At 38.0% G+C, this 23,625-nt stretch overlaps 1 protein-coding gene across 2 annotated transcripts; it reads right to left on the bottom strand.

Annotated features, from left to right (window-relative positions):
• Window positions 1-216: 216 nt before the first annotated feature.
• Window positions 217-23,067, bottom strand: RB195_013503 (uncharacterized protein; the record flags this gene model as incomplete). Of its 2 annotated transcripts, none has more annotated exons than XM_064203350.1 (10): window positions 217-371; window positions 448-555; window positions 1,083-1,185; window positions 1,305-1,472; window positions 1,605-1,704; window positions 4,965-5,077; window positions 5,177-5,233; window positions 5,416-5,562; window positions 6,085-6,174; window positions 23,065-23,067. In XM_064203350.1, 10 exons carry the CDS (start codon window positions 23,065-23,067, stop codon window positions 217-219), a joined length of 1,044 nt encoding a protein of 347 aa, XP_064059230.1. The 2 variants fall into 2 exon arrangements, with proteins under 2 accessions (XP_064059230.1, XP_064059231.1); XM_064203349.1 differs by lacking the exon at window positions 23,065-23,067 and adding an exon at window positions 6,234-6,296.
• Between the last annotated feature and the right edge of the window lie 558 nt (window positions 23,068-23,625).

Raw genomic sequence — 23,625 nt, 5'->3', positions numbered from 1 at the left:
TCCAATCGAATGAGGACTAGCTCTCGAAGAAAAGTGGAAAGTTCTCGACCAACTTTATGAGAAATTAATCACGGGCTTCTAGTAAGTTTTCCGCTGGCTCTTTACGGTGAGTACTACTTACCCTCTAACTGCCAACATTTATTTACACACCATACTGTCCTACCGTACTCGCAATCATTTACAACCTTACCCTAACCTCACTAAAATAAATAATTCTTATATGGGAGCAATTCCTAGGTATTTCGCTACAAATACCCTAATAACTGAGGTAATATGATAGATCGTAGGATAGTGGAGAGCACTCTCGTCATCCTTATCCGTGTGCCACACTCTTGGAAACGGTACCGAGATCAAGTGAAGGATAGGAACTCCTAAAATGTATAGAATGCAATCGCGTTCCGTCAAGGTAAAAAGAAAAACGCTGTTGGAGGCGAGAACAGGTCTTACCCCTCGTCATGAATGGAACATGGTCATCTTCAACTGCATGATAGGATAGCTGCGGGTAAAAGACGTTGCGTACAGCTCCAAGACAGCCAAGTTGCAGAAGTTCGGCTTCTAAAAAATTATTATATTAAAAGACCGAGACTATTCGAAATTTGAACCGATTGAAGAAATTGCTAGGAGGAGTTCGACAAGAAATCTCACATCACGTAGGGAAGGAGAAAAAAAACTAGCTTTTTATTTCTAAATAGCTAATGATTTGCATTCATCCAGAACAAATTTAAGAAGTCAGGAGTGTGGAATCTGTGGAAAGTCAAGAGTGTGGAAATCACCTAGTCCTTCATAATTAAGCTAAAGAATTTCAGAAAAAGATAAAAGAAGAAAGAAAAAGAAAAAGAAATGTACGATCGATATGACCAGGTTTTAGTCGAATGCAGGAAATATGCAGGGACTTTTCAGAAGATAAGGGAAAAAAATGTAGAAGTGAGATTTTCCACTGTTATTAATGAGGATGTGATTCAATATGTAACAATAAAAACGCAACTGAAAAACTAACAAAAAATATAAAAACCGCTTTTAAAATTTTGACGACGAAACCAAGCAAAAAAATGCAATAAATGAATAAAATTATGCGCACATACCTATTGCAGGTAAATACGCGAACAACTGATTAGCACCTAACCCAGCAGCATTGTGGAAGCCTGGGTTTGCAGCTCCGATAAGATCGAGAAGCATCATGACATCCTTAAAGGTAGCATAAATTATAACTAGAAAGAGAAGGAGCAAAAATACTTGGATTACAAGAGTAAATGAAAAAAAAATAGAAAAAAAAACAGAATTAAAAATATACTCAAGGAACCTACAATTCGATCTATCTCGCGACTCAGTTCAAAATTGGTACCGGTTGTCGTCGGATACCATTTAGCCTCCCATTTTTTTGCCAAATGACGAGATCCATAAAGAGAATCGGTGGCTGACCATTCAACAAAAGCCTCTTCTCCATCGAAAAAGATGAGTTGTAGCGCAACATCCTGAATTTCAAAGGACGATGTCAGTTCAACGATGAAATAATCTACAATTCCAAAGATTTCCCGAAGAAAAAAAGCAGCGGAAACTTTCACACTTGCTTTCATCCTAGTTTTTCGAACAAAAGGAAAACTTACAGCGGCAACTCTCCTGTACATATAGGGGGTAAGAGTTCTAGCGATGTCCATCATCATAGCGCATGGTACTGCTGAATCTGTGGCGGCAATCATCACCTTCCTGAACGGGAGGTCTTTTGGAAAAAGAATTCAAGCATAAAAGAAATACTAGGATAGAAACCGGATGAAAGAAAAAATATATCAAACACCAGAAAATAGCGACAAAACAGCTGATATTAAAAAATCTATTCAAAAAACGCTACACTCCGTATTTCTAACTTATTTTATAGACAGGCGTTAAAATTCTCCATGTTTTCCATGTAAAAGTGACATTGAGAAAAACAGATGAAACTAAGTGAAGGAACGTAATTTCTATATCAGAAACAAACCTTTTGAAAAATAAATACCATAATTTCGAATAAAGAGTGCTTCAGGGGGTTCTATGTACCTAAGAATCTACAACTTGCTTCCCCTGCTTACACTTTTGATTGGTTCATCCGGAAATCAATGACCATCTTTTCATCTTTTCGCTACTGTTCTCTATGAATAGTTGCTTATCATTATCAAATGATCATTTGGGAGCCTACGGCACAATGCAAACGATACGTCATGCTGCTAAGGTAACCGGTCTGTTGAAGGTCAACGTTTCGCAGACCGATGGGCAACGGCGGCATTTTTTTCATAGATATGTCCTTTTGAGAATGCGATATTGGCTGCCCAGAGATACAAGGAAGAAATAAGTTCATAAATACCAGAAGCGGAGCGCGTTGGGAGATCCTGAAGAGAATTACCAATTCATCTTCAGCACTACCATCTTATCATTTTTAAGGAGCAGATTCTGGCTAATCTGAGAATAGCAACCCAAAGATTAAAAAAAAGAAGAAAAAATGGTATTTCAAAATGAAAACAACCATTCGAGAAAATCTTTCACAACGATGATAAAAGCATCACAGCAAAGATGCCAAAAATTATGTTGGTATGAAAGCCATGCACAAAATCTCCGACTTTTTTCAGACAATTATAATTTTGTTGTTCATAGATATCAATCGACAAAATAATGACCGTCATGATCTATTACGTATGCCAGACGCTTCACTAAAGTCTGGTGTGAGTCGAAGAAGCGCGAAATCTCACTTCCAGATCTTTCTGATCATCGAATGTTTTCTTTCGTAGACGAACATTCAGTCACCGAAACAAATTGACCTCAGATGGGGCCAATTCGGAAAAATAAGCAGGGTGCGGTGGAAAGCTCGGAAATTTTCTGGCGAGCAAATTTTGCCACGTGAGGTCGGGCATTTTTATGAAGAAGGGAAACATGGGGAATTTTCTTCCGCTTCTGGCCAACTGCGTTTGCCAATTTCTGCGGCTGAAAAGAGAAGACTTGAACGGTCACGGCGTAGCCAGATGGGAGCAGACCATAGTACGTCCTTGAATCCCACCAACAACACAGCAAAATTTTCTTTTCCTGCAATTCTCCTTTCGACACTTTCGGAGGCACGAAATGAAATGAAATGAGGATAGCACGAAAAGAAGGTTTCGGTTCGCGACACGGGAGCCAACTTTCTGCTGTGTACTATTAAGAAACAGCACCCAACTCTCATTTTCTGCAATGATTTGGCGGAGGAAATCCTTCCTGTGTGAGCGCAGAAGCAAAGGCTGACACACACCCACTAATGTCGCCAGTTGCGAGGCACTCAATTCGTGGGGACCCAAATCGACATCACATTTCTGTAACCCAGAGCTTGAAGACGCCTGATGATTGTTGTTCGGCCGCATCCATGTGTCGTCGGGAGTTCACGCGAAGTGACATTGGGCTTCATCTGGCTCTGGTAGCATCACGCAGGGCTTCATCACTCCAGTCAGTCGGGCGACCAGAGCGAGATCGATCTTCAAACGAAATATCTCCTGACTCGAAGTGTTGCAACAAATAGGCGGCAGTCCAGCGGAATACTACATTTCTCTTGAAGCAAAGATTTGACATCGATTGCGTTGTGGGCTTGCAGGAATTCGTAGCACACGATGGTTCCAATTTCACTTTGGTTTATTGAAGTCATGGTTGAATAGAAATGCGCGCCCTTATATACACCTCTGATGTTAGCTTCTAGAACGTTCTACCAAATTCAATTATCAAAAATTCTAATTCGAGGTCTCTGAAATTCTGGATCGAAAAAGCAAGGTAGGTGCAAGACTTTCGGACCGACCTAACAAATATGAGGCTCTAACACATTTTTTTTTAATTCTCTGAAAAAGAGGAACTGAGTTTAATATGGTACTTGACACAGTGACATCTACGAAGAACATTTAATATTTCCTAATTCGTATTCTATTTAAGGAATTCGTCTTTTTTCACTTTTTTTTTCTTCATAACCAAACGAGTGCTATGATGAAAGAAGTAAATGTTATCTGAACCGGTATTAATTGTTATTTTAATAATATTAAGGACATCTTTGGCAATTATCTGTACAAATTGTTCCCGTCATTTCTTCATCGTGCTTGCCATTAGTTCTCTATTTCTACCTAGCTTAACATGTAGACATATCCCTTTTTTCCTTCTACTTTTCTTCTCAATAATAAGGGTTATCAATGGAATTCAGGCACATAATGGAAGAATAATAACGGCTACCGGACTCTGTGAATGATTTTTTTTTTCGAGTGTCCTTCGAGGTTCATTTTATAATCACTGAAAGTGAATAGCTGGCTCAGATAGTGGCTCTAATTGAAAACACACTTTGGAGGTATGGGAAAAATAATTTGCACTCACTCTTTCCTCTGAATTTTAATCGCCTACTATGTATCAGATGGTTTCCGGTGCAATTCCGTCTCACTGGTTGAAAACAAGTCTTCTTTTTGACATGAAAGGTCCGCGTAGGTTTCTAGTGTCCAACTAGTACGGAAGAAAAACCTGATCTTTTCTTTGCGGCAACCGCTTTTTTTTGATTGAGTACTCTTTTTATCAGAACAGGAAGTGAGGTTTCCCTTCCGGTGCGATTTCAAATTTCGGTCAAATCACAGCGGTTGTGATTTGTAAGATAACACTAATTCACGTATTTCCTTCTTAATAGTAATAGAACCATAATAAAAAGAACATAAAATTAAAAGCTAAGAACTTTCATAACAAATGAGAATCCTCCAGGAAGCCATTCATTTCTATCCCCTTGATTTCTTTTTCTTTTTCAAGCAAAATTTAGATGAACGAAAAAACCAGATATGCTATCTGAGCGACTCCTATGCTTTTTTTTTTGAAAAGGAATACCTTACATATGCGGAATTATAGAAATCGAATTTCTCCCACAATAAAATCAGTCTTGCCGAATCTTCCTTTACAAATTAAATTTTAATAATCTCAATGAGAAAAGCAAAAAAAAAAACTGAAATACGAACCCTGGTAAAATCTTAGAATCATAATGACACGCTAGTACCAGGCGACGCGGTGCCTTCACTCCATTTGTCACTATAAGGTTGCGAAAAGTTTTGCGACCGTATGGTGTATTTTCCTAAAAATTTAAAACTTATTCATCACAATACAAGAAAAACGAGTATAAGTTTTTTTTTTTTTTTCAATTGACTACAAATGGTAAAAGACCACCAATCACCTCAAATTGATCCCATTCGGTTGTCCATCCCAATTTAACGAAGTAATTGTGGATATACTGAAAAGAACATAAAGCATGTTCAATTAAGAGGAACGTTCAAATTTTTCTTCCTACTGGAATATTCTCAAGGAAGCTTTTCTACTCTGCTCGTCATGACAGTACGTAACCAAAACCGAAAAGGTTAGTCCTCAGGACATCACCACTTTCAAAAAAAATTTCCAACATAACAAACTACAAACCTCTCCCACGCGTCGATGCGAAGGCGTATCCACCACCCGTGGAACTAAGAAATGCTTGAGGATTTTTTGGAACCTGCTCGGATTCATGAAATCTCTACACAATCGCATTGTGGAGTTTGTCGGTAGTAGAGATAACGTGTGAGATCGCTGAAAAAAATCGACTTGAATTGAATTTGAATAAATTTGAAATTGAAATTTGGATAAATTTGAATGTACATTTTATTTTTTTACACAAATTATTCAAATTCGCAAGGTTTTCATTAAAAATGTTGCGAAAACTTTTAATTCACGGAAATCTGGAAGAAGTTTCCCCATGTATTAATGAACCAATTCTCAGAACAGAATAAAAACAACGCAAAATTTTACAGCCATCATTAACAAATCTTTTGGAGAATAGCTCATAAATTTAGAAGTTCATACCTATAAAAGCTGCTAAATTAGCTTCATACTAGACAGACAAAAATCACTTATTGTCCGAAACATTACACCTAAACTATTTTTCCGCATCAAATTCAAAAACATTTGGCCACATTTTGAGTTGAGAGAAAAACGGAAATAGAAATTAATCCGTGAAAATTGTTCAAAATGACATCCACTGATGGTTTTCGATAGCACTAAGACTGGAAATTTGACTCCTTCAATTCCCCAAATTTTATTTCAGCCACGAACCTGGTAAGTTCTCCATTGACCCCACGCCATAGATGACATCGACAGCGAGATAATCACCAAAAGGCATGTCTGCATTTCGACGATTGACCACTGAAACGAGTGATGTTGGGAGAGAAGAAAAAAAAATCGATCCTCCCCTTCACTTTTACTTTTCGTGCGGAGGCGTTGGGAATGATAGAAACAATGCCCACACACAATTCGGTAGTAGTCATGGATTACGTCAGAGTCGGCATTTCAATGCAACACTAACACTCCATAGCAAAAATTACTTTGTGAAATAAAACAAAGATAAATAAGGAACGAAATCAATGAAGAGAAACATGTTGTTCTAAAAAATACAAAACATAGTAAACATAAGCATAGTACACAACAACATGGATCAGCGGCAAACCATACGGCTCCTTTCTATAATCGAACTCTAGGAAGAGAAACGCAATTCCACCGAAAATCTAGTACACAATAAACAACTTATTTGCAACTCTTGAAACCTTAAACTAGCAGGAAAATCGCAAAATGTTAAAAATGACCGAAAACAAGTCGGCAACGACAAACTGAATCCACGGAATTTCATTATAGTTGTCCTGAATTCTGAGGAGAAATCAATCCAACATGCAGCCCAGCTATTTCCAAAGTTTTCAACAACAAAAAAAGGCGGAGGATTAAATTTGAGAGCACAACGCAGTCCAACCTTTGAAGACTGAAAGTTAATGTGAAAGTCATGAGCAATGAAAAATCAAAACTTCACAAACAAAAACTCATTCTTCATAGGCAGCTCTCATTGAGAAAGCAATGATTAATTCTTAGGAAATAGACAGATGTTTTTCAAAAGCTTTTTCAACCAGCGAAACGTTGACGCCAAACAGAAAACATTACAAGGAAAAAAATAAATAAATAAAGAGAGAAAACAACGTCCTTCATGGCTCAGGAAGATCTGGTTCTGAAAGAAATGAGAAGGACAGTCGCTGCGATAACTACGAAAAATTCTTGTTGAGTCTGGTAAAGTTTTGTCAAAGAAAACGTATCACGAAACTGTAGAAACCTGCTAGAAAAAATAGAGTTCGGGTGTAGATTACGAGTACGAGGGCGGCCCCACTCAGCTCCCTCTAATCGTCCTAAAAAACGGCGAGAAACAGTTTTTTCCTAGGCGGTACGTTAAGAAGCGTCCCTTTTTATACGCTCCAGTCCTTTCAGCAACCTAATCATTGGTTTTAATCACATAGGCTAGTGAGGAGACCTCATCGATCTTCGACCGCTCGCTCGTGGACGCGGTGCGTGCGCAAGGGTGGCGCGTTTTCACGTACCTCGGAACAAGTGTCTTTTTTTAGGATGATGAGCGAAGTTGAGTGGAGCCACGCTCATATTCGTGATCTACACTCGAACTCACTTGTTTTCCATCAGGTTTGCACAAGGCGTCAATTTCGTCCCAAGCTGCCTTTAGTAAAAATCTACGAGGGTCAACAAGAATTTTTCGTTCAAGAAAGGAAAAAAAGACTTCTAAGAACTTTGAACAACTTTGAGGAGACGCATCCCGATCCATAGGTATAAAACTAACATACTTGGAAGGAAACTGGAAATGTTTGGAAATAATCTACAGCCTATGTCACACATAGAACACGTCATCAAATGGAACAATTCGTGACATCAGTCACGGCTGTTCAAATAAGGCTTGGACGGTCACAAAGGATAAAGGATAACGTTTCTGGCGTTAATCAATCCGCTTGGGATGCGCCCCCACGTTCACTTCAATTCAAAATCGTTTGAGGTTCACGAACATGTAACTGGCCAATACAATGACTTGCTGGGGCTAGCCGATGTGTCAAGTCAGTGTTTTTTATCCTCCCAGGCAAATCTGGTACCAATTTATCGACCCCGGAGGGATGAAAAGCTTGGTTGGCATTAGGGCGGATTCGAACTTCCGATCAATCGAGCAGGAAGCGGAACCTCTAATCGCTACACTACACCCGCTCCATGGACGGTCATGATGTCCATAAATTAAAGGATGAAGGATAAATGGTGTTGTGCTGCCCAATCCGCTTCTGATCCACACACAGATGCCCGACTTTTATTCAGGATCGTGTGAAGTTTATAAACGTATGTTTGGCCACTGTAATGACTAGCGACAGGGCACAGCAGAAGCATCACATCACTGTTTTATCCTCCCACACAAGTCTAGTGCTATCTGACGATCCAGAATACCAATTGAAGGCTTGGTAGGCGCTAGAACAGTTTCAAACCATCGATCGAGCAGTTACAGCAGAACCTCTCACCATAACCCCTATCCACACCAGAAATACATAAATTATATTCCATAATATTCCGTAACTGTTCCAACGCTCACGATGAGAGTCATACGTGTTTGCATATTTTAAAGAACATTTTTCCTAACCAAAATATTATTCATAGGTAAAAAGTCCATTTCTAAGTGAGAGCTACAATTCTGTTTACTTAACACAGAAATTTCTCAATGCTTACAAGGAATTCCTTCAGTGAATACAAAATTTCGAATTGTGCAACAATAGTTACGAGGCTCCCTTCCCCTCTGAAGTACAATTTTGTCCCGCAAATCTTTGTAACGTTACAAACAAAACAATAAAACCTGTAAGTAACATTCGTAGAATATTCCTACTTTCATTTTCGCTGTGCGGAATCAATAATAACGATTATGCTCTGAAAATGTCTATTAAAATTCACGCACGACTCTTTGAGTGGAAAGGTCTCGACGGTGCACGTGTGTCGGAGATCACTATTTAAGACGGAACCAAGGACATTATTACTCAAATAAAATGAAGTTAACGTGGAAATTCATCAATAATTCACTTGCTTTCAGAAGTCATTTGCAGTCATTCGCTGTCATTTGCATACATACTTTAGTAGAAGAAGTAGAAAAACTTTAGCGGAAAAAAAAATCGAGTTTATATTCCGAAAGATCTTATGATCACAAGACGATGTAAAGGTGAGCCGCTGCTGGAGTTTTTCGCATAGAAACGGGATTAATGTCTGAAAGTACTCCCAAGAGCTGTATTTTTGAAAAAAATTCATGATTCGCTTCATGTAAACAAACCACTTAATTCAATAGCTCATCTAATTCGGTATCAGAACAGTACAAACTAATAGGTAACTGTAAGAGGAAAAAAAGGTTTCTAATGGCTGATTCTTGTATATAGATGTTCTACAATGATTCTATACTTTTATATAAAATTGTATGTCATTTTGAAACCAACTAAATAATAATTAAAAGGATAAAAAAAGGATAAAGTCACTGGCGTATCAATCCGCTTGGGATGCGCCAACGCGTTTTACTGGAATTCGTAACCGTTGAGGTTTTGGAACGTGTGTTGGCCCATACAATGACTTGCAGGGGTCAGCCGATGATCAATTCAGTGTTTTTATCCTCCCAGACAAGTCTGGTACCAACTTATCGACCCGAGACGGTTGCGAACCCTCGACCGTGTGGCTACAACGGACCTCTAACCGACTGTGCCACACCCGCCCCCAAATAATAATTATTAATTAATAATTCACTACTCCTTTTTAAAAGGGGATAATTCCCTTCCCATTCAACCCATTTACCTTCTCTAACCCATTACCAGTTTCGCTTCTCTAGCTTTTTTAAACTTCTTCTTTTTAACTTCTCGAAGATAACACCAAAACAGGATGAGCGAGATGTACGCCAAGTATTAGATTCGGCGACAGTGAATCGGATGCAGTTAATCATATTTTGAGGAGTAAGGAAGTGAGGAGGAAGCCGTTAACAAGAGCACGCTGACAATGGAATTCCCGAAAGCTCTCAAAGCTAGAGAGGGCCATTGTCGTCCTTTTGTGGTTTTTGACGGCCGTCGTAGTTCTGGAGATGCTCACGAGATAGAAATGGTAGTAATCGGAAACGATCTTCTCAAAAGTACACCTCAAACTTATATTCAAAAAAGTTGCGTTGACCGTTTTAAGACCATTCTGCTCAACTTGACACAAATTGAAGCGGCGAAAACGTTCGACTAGAGTACACAAACCGAGCGAAGCCAAAAAAAGACAGACGCCGAAATCATCACTTCACTTTTTCGTAAACAAACAGGCCATCAAAATAGAGGGTCATAATGGAAAAATTAGATCGGAAACTGCAACGTTATTATGAGCGGACCAAAAAATATCAAAAATAGAAACGTTTGACTCGCACAACCAAAATTGCAGGAGAACGGAAACTGTCTGCGAGGATCTGCCTTATTCACCTCTTTAACTGGACCATTTTACAATTTATTTTATTTTCATTTTACTGGTTCCTTGGGAAATTCCTGGCGAGAAACGCTTTTTAACACAGAGTACTGCAAGAAATGCGTCTCAAGAGCATATCGATTTTGGCAGCTTGAATTTCGACTACTACCTGCTCAGATTTTATGAAATTTGAATCTGCCGGAATTTCTCTCAATAGAAAGAAAATGTACTGATTGCAAAAGATTGTAAGCTGATGACTCAAACAAAAATGGTAAATTCGAAGCGAGTTAAAACATCTTAAGGTTGATTTCAACAAACATATGCATCACTTTTACATCCAATATTAAGAGTTTGCATATCAACAAAAACATGGAAAAAATAGAAGAATTTTGTGAAACATAGAAGGAGAGGTCAATGTACCACAGGTAGAATAACACATGTGGTTTGTAAATATAGGATCCCGTCCGTCTCGTCTCGGTGCCTTAACAATGAACGTTAGTCTATTAGTGAGAAGACCGACGGAGAAAGAAAGAGAAAGTTCTTTCGAACGCGTCAATCAAAAAGAGACAGTGAAATTAGGACTTCGCTCAGGACACTCACTCGACCAATGATTCTCCTCAATTGCGTTGACAGCAAAAAGTAAGCGCTAATCATTATAAAATTACCATAAATGTGAAAAAGGATAGCTTAGCGAGAACGCTTATTTTCCCGAATGTATCCAGGGCAACAATTATTTGTGAAATATTTGCGGAAAAACCAATCTTCTTCAAAATAGTCATGAATTATAAGAGATTTTTTCCTACATGTAAATTCATTCTTGGCATTTATCAGCAAACAAGGTTCAAGGACGCTGAAAAAATCAACTTTCTGAGTAATTTATCTTCGCAAAGTATAGTTGACTAATTCAGTTCGCCAAAGTAGTACCAGTTTCGGTGCAAAAACCAATAAAAATGTGTTCATCGGTAGTTTTACTGGATTTATACGAAAATGTATTATCATGAGGTAGATAATATAAATAGATCTGATGCAGGAAATGTTCAGCATTAAAACAGATAAGTAGAACATCATCCAACAAATACAGTATCTGGAGACCTGATTAGAGAAATATGATAAATTTCTTATTAAATAACTGCTTAAAAGGATTTGTATGCGCATTTCAAAGGAATCAATCAACTTAGTGCATTTTATCCACTTGAAATCCCAGACGAAAAATTTGACATAAAAATTTATGAGCATTTTTTTCGCTTTTATAGAAACCTTCGATCAATTCTGACAATTTCTTTTAGAAAATCACTTGACAGCTGGCTCCTACACTCACATACCAGATTTTCTCACTCAAAACAAGTACAGAGATGTGAGAAGAAAGTGAATCAAAGGAAAATTTTCTCATCAAATGAACAAATAATTGACGCCATCAATCATTTCACTGAATAAAACTAAGATAATACTAATAACAATAAAAAGGAGAATCTAATAAAATGGCTCACCATAAAAATCAGGAAACGCTGGGAAACTATTCTACATATTAGATGCGTACAGATTGGGGAGCTGTGCTGAATATGAATTTCATGTGAGAGAAATTTCCACACACAGTCATTCTCGACAAAGCTGTCCCACAACACCCACGTCGTCCACCCCAACCCCAATGCAACGACAAAAATACAAAGTCGGCTGACCGAAAAAAAAAAACATTTAGGACATTCTGCACTAATTGTTAGGAATTCGAGATCTTAACTAAATTAGCTGTACTCGAACTTCACCAACCAACTTTTTCTTTGGACATTGAAAAACAGAAGCATGCGAGCATAGGAGAGCTGTAATAAGAGCAAGAAAACAAGAAAGTTGTCATTTCCACACAGAAGTGCAGTCATCAGCTGTTCCAACCGAATGCGGCTTCCGTCGCACTTCGAAAAGCCAGCAGTGACCGCCCCTCTCAATTTTCACAGCCGAACCCACAACCGAGTTCCACGGATGCAGCACTTTCTGGGAGACATTGAGAAACATCTGAGGATAGCAGTAATAAGCCAGAAAAGAAGAAAATCTTAATTTCCAAACAGCCACCGCTACCCATCCAATTCAATTTCCACAGATGAATCCTCAGCAAAGTTGCAGAGATGCGTAGATTAACGAATAATTCAATGAACTTTTACAAGAGATCGTAAATAAATGTGAAGAAGATCCCCGGTATTAAGTAGCACACAATACGGGATAATAATCTGACCCTGTTGGATGTCCCATCTTTACACGTTTAAGTAAACAAAATTAAAGTAAACAAAGCAAAAAAAACACTAATCATAAGGCGCTATTATAGAAGTCACCAGAAAAGCAACGAAAGAGAAATTCATCATTCAATTATATTCCTCAACAGTGTTTTTTTTCCTCAATTTATTCCTGAATAGCAAAAATCCACAAAAATAATGAATTCCGCACGATCCGGAGATGTTTGAAATCGGTGAGAAAGCCAAAAAAAAAACTACTATGACATTTAACATAATCGAAGAGAAAATCTCAGGTTTGGAAACAATTCAGAAATTTGAGATAATAATCTCTGTGTAATGAAGTAAGCATGATTACAAAAAAAAAGCAAAAGTCAGAAAATGTAGAAAATATGAGGAGAAATGAAGAACGAGATAGAGAGAAGAAAGAAAAGAAAAAGAAAAAGAGAAAGAAACCGAGAAAAACAAGAAGTTTTTTTTTTTGTTCATGGTAAAAGCTACAATAGATTTAAATACAAGAAGATAATAGTCTTTATACGAGCAGGTGCAGTCCAGCATTTATGCAACGATGCACAAGATATTAATCAGATGACTCGAATATAATTCCTTCGAAGATGAACGAATCCTTAACTACTGTAGTAGACTGAGACAGGAGCCACTGTCGTTTAGAAGCGATTAGTGAAGTCCCACGTCTGAGAGAATTAGTTTCAATTGGCGGTTGTTCGGTTTGAAGCGATTCTGCTGACCAACGAAGCATTTTCGGTCATTTCACCGAAAATGCTTCGTTGGTCAGCAAAATCTCTTCTATAAAAGCGGCTCAACGACGTCAAACGTATCGAGCGTAGGTAGGATTTAGAGAAAACCACAAGCAAAACTAGACCGTGATCGAAGATTAGCAATAATTACAGCGTAATTAGCACGATAAGATAACATTCAAAGAAAATAAATCCTAATTTCCCTAGCTGAAGTCTATCCCTTTCAACTCTTCATTAATCCTTGCTGAGAAAACAATCGAAGAGAAAGATTTCTCCTTAACAAGGATCAACGAAAATTCGTTTAGATTCCTAAAGAAAAAAAAAACAGAATAAGTGAAGGGAATAGTTCAAACTCCTCAACCCTTGCTAAATAGTTCTACACATTTTGATCATATAATTTCTTAAACTTAAGAATTTTTTTCACTTTTGATAACCTTATTTATTTCTTTCTCCTTCAAACATAAGCTCCTCGCATGTTTTTCTCTTCGGCAAAAATCCATCTATTCAAAGCTTCTTCCCCACTTTGTAACACCCCGCAAAAATAGTAGCTATTTATATTAAAAATAGTAGCTGGTTATTTATATTCATAAGAGCTTCGAATTAGCTGCCACAAAAGAGCAGAAGGGACGAAATTAAAAACACAAAGGTGCAGACAGAAACAGAATTCATTCGAGAATATCAAGTGACATCATGGCAGAGGCGGGACGTCCTTTGCGGAGATGAGACGATGTGCTCTTGAACCCTAATAGCATCAAACATCGAACTATATTAATTCTCGACCAAAATGTCTTAAAATGAATTCCATGTGCCTCCTTCGCGAGAAAAAAAATGAATAAACAGAAAGAATTAACAAATAAAAAAATTGCAAGTCGTTTTTACCTACTAATTTCACTTAACTTTTACATTTCCTGACCACAAGTTCTTTTCATCTGAAAAGAAAGAAGAGGAAAAAAATCTTTTTCAAGTCTGTCTCACATTAAAAATTTGAAACCCCTTCAACAATTGTACTAATACCGAAAAGAGTAATTGTACGAGTAACAGGAATTTTATTGGAGCTCGATTTGAACTACTATAAATCTTTGTTCTTATTTCATTGTAGTTTAGGAGTACAAAGTGACGGTTTCGACCACCAACGCTGAACAGCAAAGCAAAAACTGACGAAGGAAACCCGCCATGTATTTCATCCACTGATTAATTTTCTCGTGACGGAAATTGGGTGGGTAAGATCTAAACAAATAGCCATTCTACGAGCAAATGACTTTTTGTTTAGAGCCCAGCAGACCTCATAAATTCGTGGGAATCTCGTTAGCAAATCGAGTTCCGATGTTTTGTTTATCGGCAAGAGGGTTACAGCCGAATTTCTCGACAAAATTCCATCCTCTGCACCACATATGCTTAGCGAGTACATCCAGGACAACATGATATTCAAGATATTGTTTGAAAACAAATCCGTAGAACTAGTCCAAAATAATGCAGCGTGAAGTGAATGTCCAAATGTAAAAGACAAAATTCAAGTAAAGTCAACATTTTAGATGATTTTTGAACATGAAATATGAAAACGAAGTCATAGCCATAGCTCCTCAAAAGGTGGATGCTGTTTCGATGAAAATAAGCGTAATAAACAATCGAAGCAAAAACTGAGCGTTGTTTACATGGTAAGATAATATCCAGACGGAAGTAAACATCAATTTCACCTATTTTCATATAACGATTAGCTCTTTCGCCACGATTACCTGCTACAATGAAGGAAAAGTATTTGGAAAATAATCGAAAGACATTAATTGCACGAATTTTAAGATCAAATCATTGGCTGGACGTCTAGACGTCACCACGTGATCGCTGGATGACAACAAGCATCTGTCCATGTTCCTCTATTCGCAACGGAAATGAAAATATTCCAATGAGAAACACGTTTCGGAATTTGTCCCTGATTTTCAGCAGAAAAAAAAATAGTTTGCAGGAGAACCGTTAACAAATATCCGATAAATAAACATCGCTGACATAAGTAGTCTTTCAACAGAACTTAGTCAACAGAACTTTCGAAACGAACACCGAGATGAGACAAACCCTAAAGAACGTGAGCCTCTCATCAAAAAAAAAAAAAAAAAAAACAAGAAGGAACGAGGCGAAAATTATTTTTGTAGTAAAAACGTGTTAGTGAGAGTGCAAGCGCTGCGATATTTTGAATAACATACTAAAATAAGACCAATTCTAAATCTTATCTTCTCCATCTCTGATCCTCATAATCCTGTGCAAAGCGTAGTCGGGAAGATTCAGTAGCGCTCTTAATTGTGGAAGTAAATACTTAAAACATTCGCAGGCCTGAGACCTAAGCATTAGTCTTGAAGGATCTACGGCATGTGGGCTACAGGTACTATATAAGAAAAAAGAAGATAGAAAATCCAGAAAATAGCGCGATTGAGTGCCCTCTGACTAGATTTTTCCCATTATCCTTCCTTCTATAAATTATCGCAGACGCTGCAGAGGAACGAGAAGACTTTTCCGTTACTTACAATTACGGAAATTATGCTCTTTGCTATAATTTGTATAATTTCCCGTGTATAAGGCTGTCTGATCTCAACAGGAAGATTTTTAAGTTTTGGATGTGAAAATGACAGAATTTTCCGTCGACATAAATTTTTGATTAAAGATCTGTTCCTATGTCCATATTTATGGTTTTTTAAAAACTTTATCTCTGCTAACTTATGAAGAAATGATCATAATTTCAACCGTGTTGAAGACTAAGTCTTATACATGAGAAATTAAGGTGACCGTAAAATTTCGAAGGAGAAAGTATGGAAAAAAAACACATAAGGCTTCGAGGCCTACGAATAGATTAAATTTCCATAATTCTCGACATAGGGAAAGAAACGACAGAGATGGAAAAACTTATGATTTCATGCTTGAAAGGCCTCTCAATTCAAGAATATCCGCCCCATCAGAAGTTACCTTTCTACAGGCCTAGTAAAAACGTCCCCATAATACATACATGTGAGGATATTATCAGTGTTTATCTGAATAAACACTGATAATATCCTCACACAGAATCATGTCACTGGGGGAGAAAAACAGATACACACTGAATGTAGAATTTTTCAAACGAGATATTATTCCTGGAATACTTCGAATCACTTAGAAGTAACAGCGACATACCTAACGTACTTAGTTACTTTACTGTTGTCAAAGCCTAAGAAATCAAAACATTTCCAGAAGAAAAGTCTCTCTGAAACGAAACCGCTAAATATCCCAATCTGGATAGGTGTGAGCTATCAAATTTCGCCACTCTCCTGAATCCTTTTCTTTAGAAAAACTACGCTAAGATTCCAGCTCTCAAGAGTCCCAGGCAATAAATCATCAAGTCGTCGCTCATGAAGTGTTCACTTTTTATCTCAACATCTTCTTATCCAAACTTCTTAAATAACGCTGAAGAGTCGACAACCAGAAGTTCTAGTTGCTATGACCAGTATTATGCAACTATCCATAACTTGTTCCAGCAAACAAAAAACCTGCCCACGAAAATTAGGCAAACAAAAAACCGGATTTTATCCCATAGATCGAGCACACACGGTCAGGGCCAATATTTTACGGAAAATCCCCCTGAGCTTATCTCAATATCAAAACATCCGAGTGCAACAATATACCGCTATTTTCACGATTTCATATTCAGGATTTCAACCCACACCATGTGTTGACTAATATAAAAGAAGTTAATGACACAACATGCTCTTAGACTGACCTTACACGTTGAATCTATTATATGAAAGTCGATAACAGAGAGCGTTATGAAAGAACTCGTCAAAATCAAATTTTGAGAAAATATTTGACGGTATGTCCTTTCCAGTGGTAAACAGGAATCGAAACGTGGTTTGGAAGTACCACAACGAAAAGATGAAACGACACAACGACTACAAATCCGTAGACGGATTGGTAGCAACCACATTGATCAGTTTGCCCGACGAAGCAACTTTCTACACGCACATAATCAACAGAAGAATAACGCGTAAACTGAAATGCACTACTTAAACGGGTGCAAACTGTTGTATTTTGCGTAATTTCCTCTGATCTACCTAAGAGTTAACGATTTCGTACCCCATTACCTGTAAAAACCCAAAGAAGAGTAAGCCAATAGAAATGAACACTGGAAGTTACTGCAAACGTTAGTTTTAACTTCAGAAACATAAAGCGAATTGTGACGCTCGTTTTCGTTAAAAACTTGACGTACTCGATACTTAGTGTATTTCCACTCCTCTACCAGTTTTTAGACAGATTTCCCGTCAATTGTCTTAACTTCTCAACACTTTCTTTATTGTCCTAAGATGCACTATTTCACCTTACTAACGGATTAAGATGACAGAGTGGATCGCTAATCCACCTGAACAACGAGTGGAACGATACAGATGAAGTTGGAACGTTACGGGGATTAAGAAAACTCCTTTTCCTTGTGGAAAAAAATCAACTGGTCTCGAGAACAAAAACGGATTATTAATGGTAGACTTAAGATTTACGTTAGATTGGACCGCAACATATAGAATAGCAACAAAACCAGGACCAATCAGTGCGCGAAAATACGTCAAACCATTGCTGAATTGACCAGTCGTCCTTTCAAATTATTCTGATTTTTTTCGTGAAAACTCCTTAAGGGAGAGTTTCACATAGATTCGAAGATACCCGTTGCGATATCTATGACCTCAACCGGGTTCAATTTTTCAGAGTTTACTCTGTTCCTTTTTTAGTTCCCTACTAACAGCCAATTCCTCCAGATAGCTCTATTTCGCAGCGAGATTATCTCTTCGTCAAAAACTTTCCTTTTAATAACGCCATAAGAAGATTCCTAAACATGTTCAGGCTAAATAAGACCAGATAAACAGGCTTATCAGAGTACTTAGACTCATTTTGTGAGTTAATTCTAGGGTTTTTTTTAATGAAAACATCCATAAATAACAACTATTACGAATAAAACAATGATAGAAAACCCACAGCTGATAACTATGGAAGTAATCAGCCACAATTTTGAGTGAATAATGAGAAATCCGAAAGAATCGGCACTGCCAAGGAAGGAGTTGAGACGTAAACGATATCAGAAGGCCAGAACAACAAAAAAGTCCGTGTTATAGTTAAGGGATTGTTGCAGTGTATAGTGTGACAGTGACGACAGATGGATAACTTAACAGGCGCACATATACTCCTTTCTTAGAGAACAACATCTACGTAACATGAGAACATGGAGAAAAAGGTGGCCGATAACAGAACTTGCACCAGATGTCCGCGTACTCTGTCCAGCCTCGACCAGTCAACAATCGTGACGAAATTTAATCATAGAGAAAAAGTAAACCAGCAAAGAAACCTGACTTTCAGCGAACGTTGTGCAAACAGAACTTGGCTCGCTCTTGATTCTCTCGCACACACAAACGCCTCCGCCACTATGGGGTGGTGCAAGGGATCGGTGCAGCTGCGACAATACATATGCATTACAGCCGTCACGTCTGGCTATCGCAAACGGTTGAAATGGAACAGATTAACTGAAGAGTGTTGTTCCTCATCAACGGAGCATTCCAGAAATTATAGTACTAATTTCTTCCTCCAAAGATAAATACCTCACAGGACCAATAACATAAGCTGTAATATAATTCCGATTTGACACAGAACCTTTAATTCAGCATAATTTTCAACATAATGAGTGAAATTCTCAAAAATGAACGATAGAGAGTAGATAGAAGAATAGTAAAACAGCTTCTATGAATGAAATTTTCAAAAATCGCCGTAAAAAGGTACTAAACTGAGTGCTCAAATATCTCTCGAATGTTAAAATTAACTTAGTCCTGAAGGGAACTCTGCCTTAGTACCTAATTTTTCTTATATTCTACTTTCTCACTTGAACGTCGCGGTCTAACGCGGCTATCCGCATATTCGCTGTGTCCATAAATGCGATACTCGGAGCCGGTACTCCGACCCCCTTAAACTTTTTTACGGTTGGCGAAGGGATCCTCATCACTTGCGGTGCACCACATGAGCTAGACCCCCTTCACCTGAGGAGAGTCCGGCTCCTCCCTATCGCTCCTATGCGTGTGTCGTCTTTAGATATACCCATAAACACCTTGAACATATAAAAATGTTCTATTGTTGAACATCAATCACTGCAAACCCATATGATTATGTCTAATATCATGTTCAATCGAATTCGAAAGCAAGAATTACACCAATAAAATTGCATAGACGAAATTGTATGAAAAAAAAACGAAGCAGCCTAGGTAAGCAAACCAGATCATCTTCGAAAAAAAAATATGGAGGCCCTTCAACTTTTCACTTTGATTCTCAATCGGAAACTCCATCTTCACAACAGCAACCCACATATTCTTTTCTCACCGTTCTATTCACATCGACAGCGACCTATCTCATCTCCGTTAGTAGAATCACCTAGACATTTCCTAAATAACTTATCAATTTATTCATAAAATCTAACTTCTCCCGATGCTCCACTCAAAATAGGATACTTTTGCAAACATTCACATTTTGTTCTCTATCCACTTTTCTTTCTCACTTTTTCTTCCACTCCTCTACTTTAAGAGTCGAATTTTTGACAAGGCTCTGCTGCGCACGATATAATGCACCTTTAATCTCCAAGAATTTCAATCCAAACGGAAAGGACGATTCACTGAACGCAAAAGGTCACTCAAAAGGGAAAGAAAACGATCAAACACAGAGATATCAAGCTATAACCCTGAAAACCAGCAGCAATTCTTGCGAAGGACGAACGATAGTAAGTGCCAGCCAGAGTGTTAACGCAGCTAGCAAGCAATAAAGTCTTATGGGAACTATTTCAATAGATTGCTTCCGCTGTTATAGATTGACTGTTATACTATTGATAAACGACGAAAAGACAACATTGAAATAACGAAATTCTTCTATAAATTTTACTATGAATTATGGACAATGAAGAAATGGTAGAAAACAAACAGAAATTCCACAAATTATTGCTAAATTTGGTAGTCCAAATGAAAACAGTGAATGTTGAGGATGATCTACTGGTTTCTTCTCAAGTCTATGAAGAAAACTGTGTGAATAAAGAAGTTATTAAAATTCGTGAAACTGCACAGAAATAATGCAAGATGGTAAGTTTGCCAACAAAAGATCAACCTTCCAAGATCGCAGTGCGGTCGAGAAGTTAAACGAGTGAATGTGAAAGTGTAATTACAACTGCCGACATACAACTTTGCAAGCAATTAGCATTTCCGGCACCATCATATTGTCCATTAAGGTGATTCATTTACAGTTAAACGTTTACTCGCAATAGATCAGACATGATTAATCATCAGACGCAGAAAAAACCTCCAAAAACCATTTTTTATAAAATAAAATTAAAAAATATATATAAAAGTAAAAAATACGTAATATAAAAAAATACATAACATTTTTACGCCTTCTCCGCCTTTTAAGTACTAGCTTCATACTTTATGTTTGTAACATAAAACGCAAATTTAACAAAGTTCCATATTGAAAATATCAAACAAAGATGTGTGATCAGCATTTGTATTTACTAGTTTTTGGGCATTACTCTCAAGTTAAACAGTATGTATTGTTCTAATATACTAAATTCTTCGTTCTCAACTGAAGTTGAAGTCTCACAAATCATCAAGTAAATTAATATTGTGCAAACCCCAAATATAAATAGTTTCTGCAAACATGTGAAATATTAGAAGTCGAAAATTGTGGTAGAGGTAAAAGAGTAAGGGAAGAAAGTGCAGAGACTAGAGAAAGACTTCTAAACGGAAATAATTGCAACCTTAGTATGGATGAACCAGATCTAGGTCCGAGCACGGAGTAAAAGCATCTCATAACAAGAAGTTTGCGCTTCTTATTGGACCTGTTAAAGGCGTCACCCTAGGAATCTGGGGTGGTACGGATTTCAGGCGGGTAATGTCTACATGGGGTCGTAGACTGGGGGAAGAGGGTTATTCCGTTCATCTCCCGATGTATCAGTGTATACGGACGACCTCGCAACGCTGTTTCTTACGACGGCTTCTGTTACAGTGCGCAACCGTTGCCCCTCCTGCGATTCGTCGAAAAAAAAATTCGGACGAATCGCAGAGGGGCGGGGCGCAAGGGTGGCGTGCTGCAATGGAGGACGTCATAAGAAACAGCGTTCCGGGGTCGTCCGTTTACACTGATACATGGAGAGATTAACGGAGTCTCCCTCTTCCCCTAATCTACGACCCCGTAAAGGCACTACCCGCCTGAAATCCGTACCACCCCAGATTCGTGGGGTGATGCCTTTAATCATAAGAATCCGCTCAAATTCACACCGCAGCAAGAAACTGTAGATTTTCCATAGGAATTCCCATTCCTGAAATCTCATGAAAGAGCTGTTAACATACGTTTTATCATGAATATCTCGAGACAATCACGACTAGTGGAAACTGGACGAAAAGGTGACCGCATCGAAGCCCTCCCATTCATACACCCGTTTTTTGCCACAACACCCTTGAAGTAGAACCTCTACTCAAACACTTCTATAAAGATAAATCGCCTTTTTAAAGAGGATTCCATAAATGCCATTGAATCTTTCTCATCTTGCCAATTACCACAAAATCATGCCAATGAAATGTTTCGGCGAGTCAAAAAATGATTTCAACGATTAATAGCGTACGTTGGATCCGCCTATCCTTTTGAAATTCCCTGTAATTGAAGATCCAGAATTACTAGTTGAAGTAGGGAACACTGGTGACTACTAGATCTAGGATTTTTTGAAAGACTGGGTAAGAAGACAGAAGCTGGTTCAACCAGGACAAGTTTCCAGCGTTAATGGCCGCACCGTTTGCTGGAAAGTAAGCTATAATCCGTTAATCAACTTAAAATCGGAATCCTACTACTACTTCTCGACTAAACTGAACCTCCTGAACCATTGACCCGGAAGAATGTCGCCAATGCTTAGGTCTGATTTTTTTTTTTGTTCAGACGTAGGCCGTTATGTCATGGACAATAATGACACCCTGATAACGACGTTAGAAACAGGTAACAAAACTAAAAGATCAACAAAAAAAAAAGATAGACGTTTTTCACAGAAGAAAACGTTAGTGGAGAAATCGAATAAAAAAAAAGATGTTATCAATAACGATAACTTTAGGAAAAAAGGAGATGTTGGGGCAGAAAAGCTCAGAGGTATGTCCCAAATATTCTACTGGACTCTACTTATACTGCTATTTTTGAGATAGGATTGTTTCAGAGCGAAGAAAAAAGAACTATAAAAAAAGAGAATCCATCTGATTCACTACGTGCATACATAGTCAATCGATCACACTGTCAGTGCGACGCACATCTACATGCCGATTTCACAAATAAGGTGAAATCCTACTCATTTGAAACTTACCCCTTTAGAAACACGAAGAGAGTATTACGAAAAAAAATAAAAGAGAAACACGACCAAAATTACATATCGGGATACTCAACAGCTAATTCACTTTAGCGTGAAATAGAAAATAGAAACAATAGTCACGCTAAAGCGTAAGTTTAGGTTCATTCTAAACAAATTCACGTTTACTTGCCTAAAAGACGAAGACGCAAGAATATATAGAAATGGTCGCGAATAAAAGAGACGAGAATAAATAAATACAACTATCTATTTGTAGGCAACTATTAGATGAAGGAACAAACCAAAAACGGACAAAGTAGCTGCTTGCATATATCCAAACAAAGAATGAAACAAACCGAAAACAGCTTCAAGCATCACCAATGACCAATGACAGACGAGAATAAATCATGTCAAAACAATGTCGATTAGACACTGCGAAAAAAAGAACAACACTCACCATTTTTGCGACCAACGATCCCAGTCCAGCGGCAAACAATCAGCATAGATTAAGCGCCTATTCGCATTTAATAATCCGTATGCCACCAGGCAAATACGCGTAGCGATGTCGAAGTGGATGCACAATCGCCGGTCTCGGCGCACACAGAAACGGCACCCGGCTGTGACACCTATTGAATGACCAATGTATGTTGGGAGCGCCGCAACTGTACTGTAATTTCACGAAGTCTTGCCAGTTTTAATCGTTCTCTGTTGCTAAACGCTACCTGGGCAACCGCATTTCACAAACAAAAAATAGCCATACGTTGAAAGCTTGGAGTATAACGAATGGGACGCATTACATAATCACTAATCGAAATCTCACTACCACAATAGACTTCGGATAATCCTGGATATGTTGCAACTGAAGACTTACAAACAGAATCCATTAACAGAAGTAAGACTAAACTAGCAATCAGAATGTTTTCTTTTTTTTTACTGCGACTCTCAAGATTGAAATGACGTCAAATTGGCGCTTCAACGCTGAGAGCTGCTCCTAAGATTAATTCGTGCCAAAAAAAAA

The sequence above is a fragment of the Necator americanus genome, chromosome V (genome assembly GCF_031761385.1).
Source record: "Necator americanus strain Aroian chromosome V, whole genome shotgun sequence".
Lineage (NCBI taxonomy): Eukaryota > Metazoa > Nematoda > Chromadorea > Rhabditida > Ancylostomatidae > Necator > Necator americanus.
The sequence above is the reverse complement of the archived record's forward strand: the minus strand, read 5'-3'. Positions and strand labels throughout refer to the sequence as shown.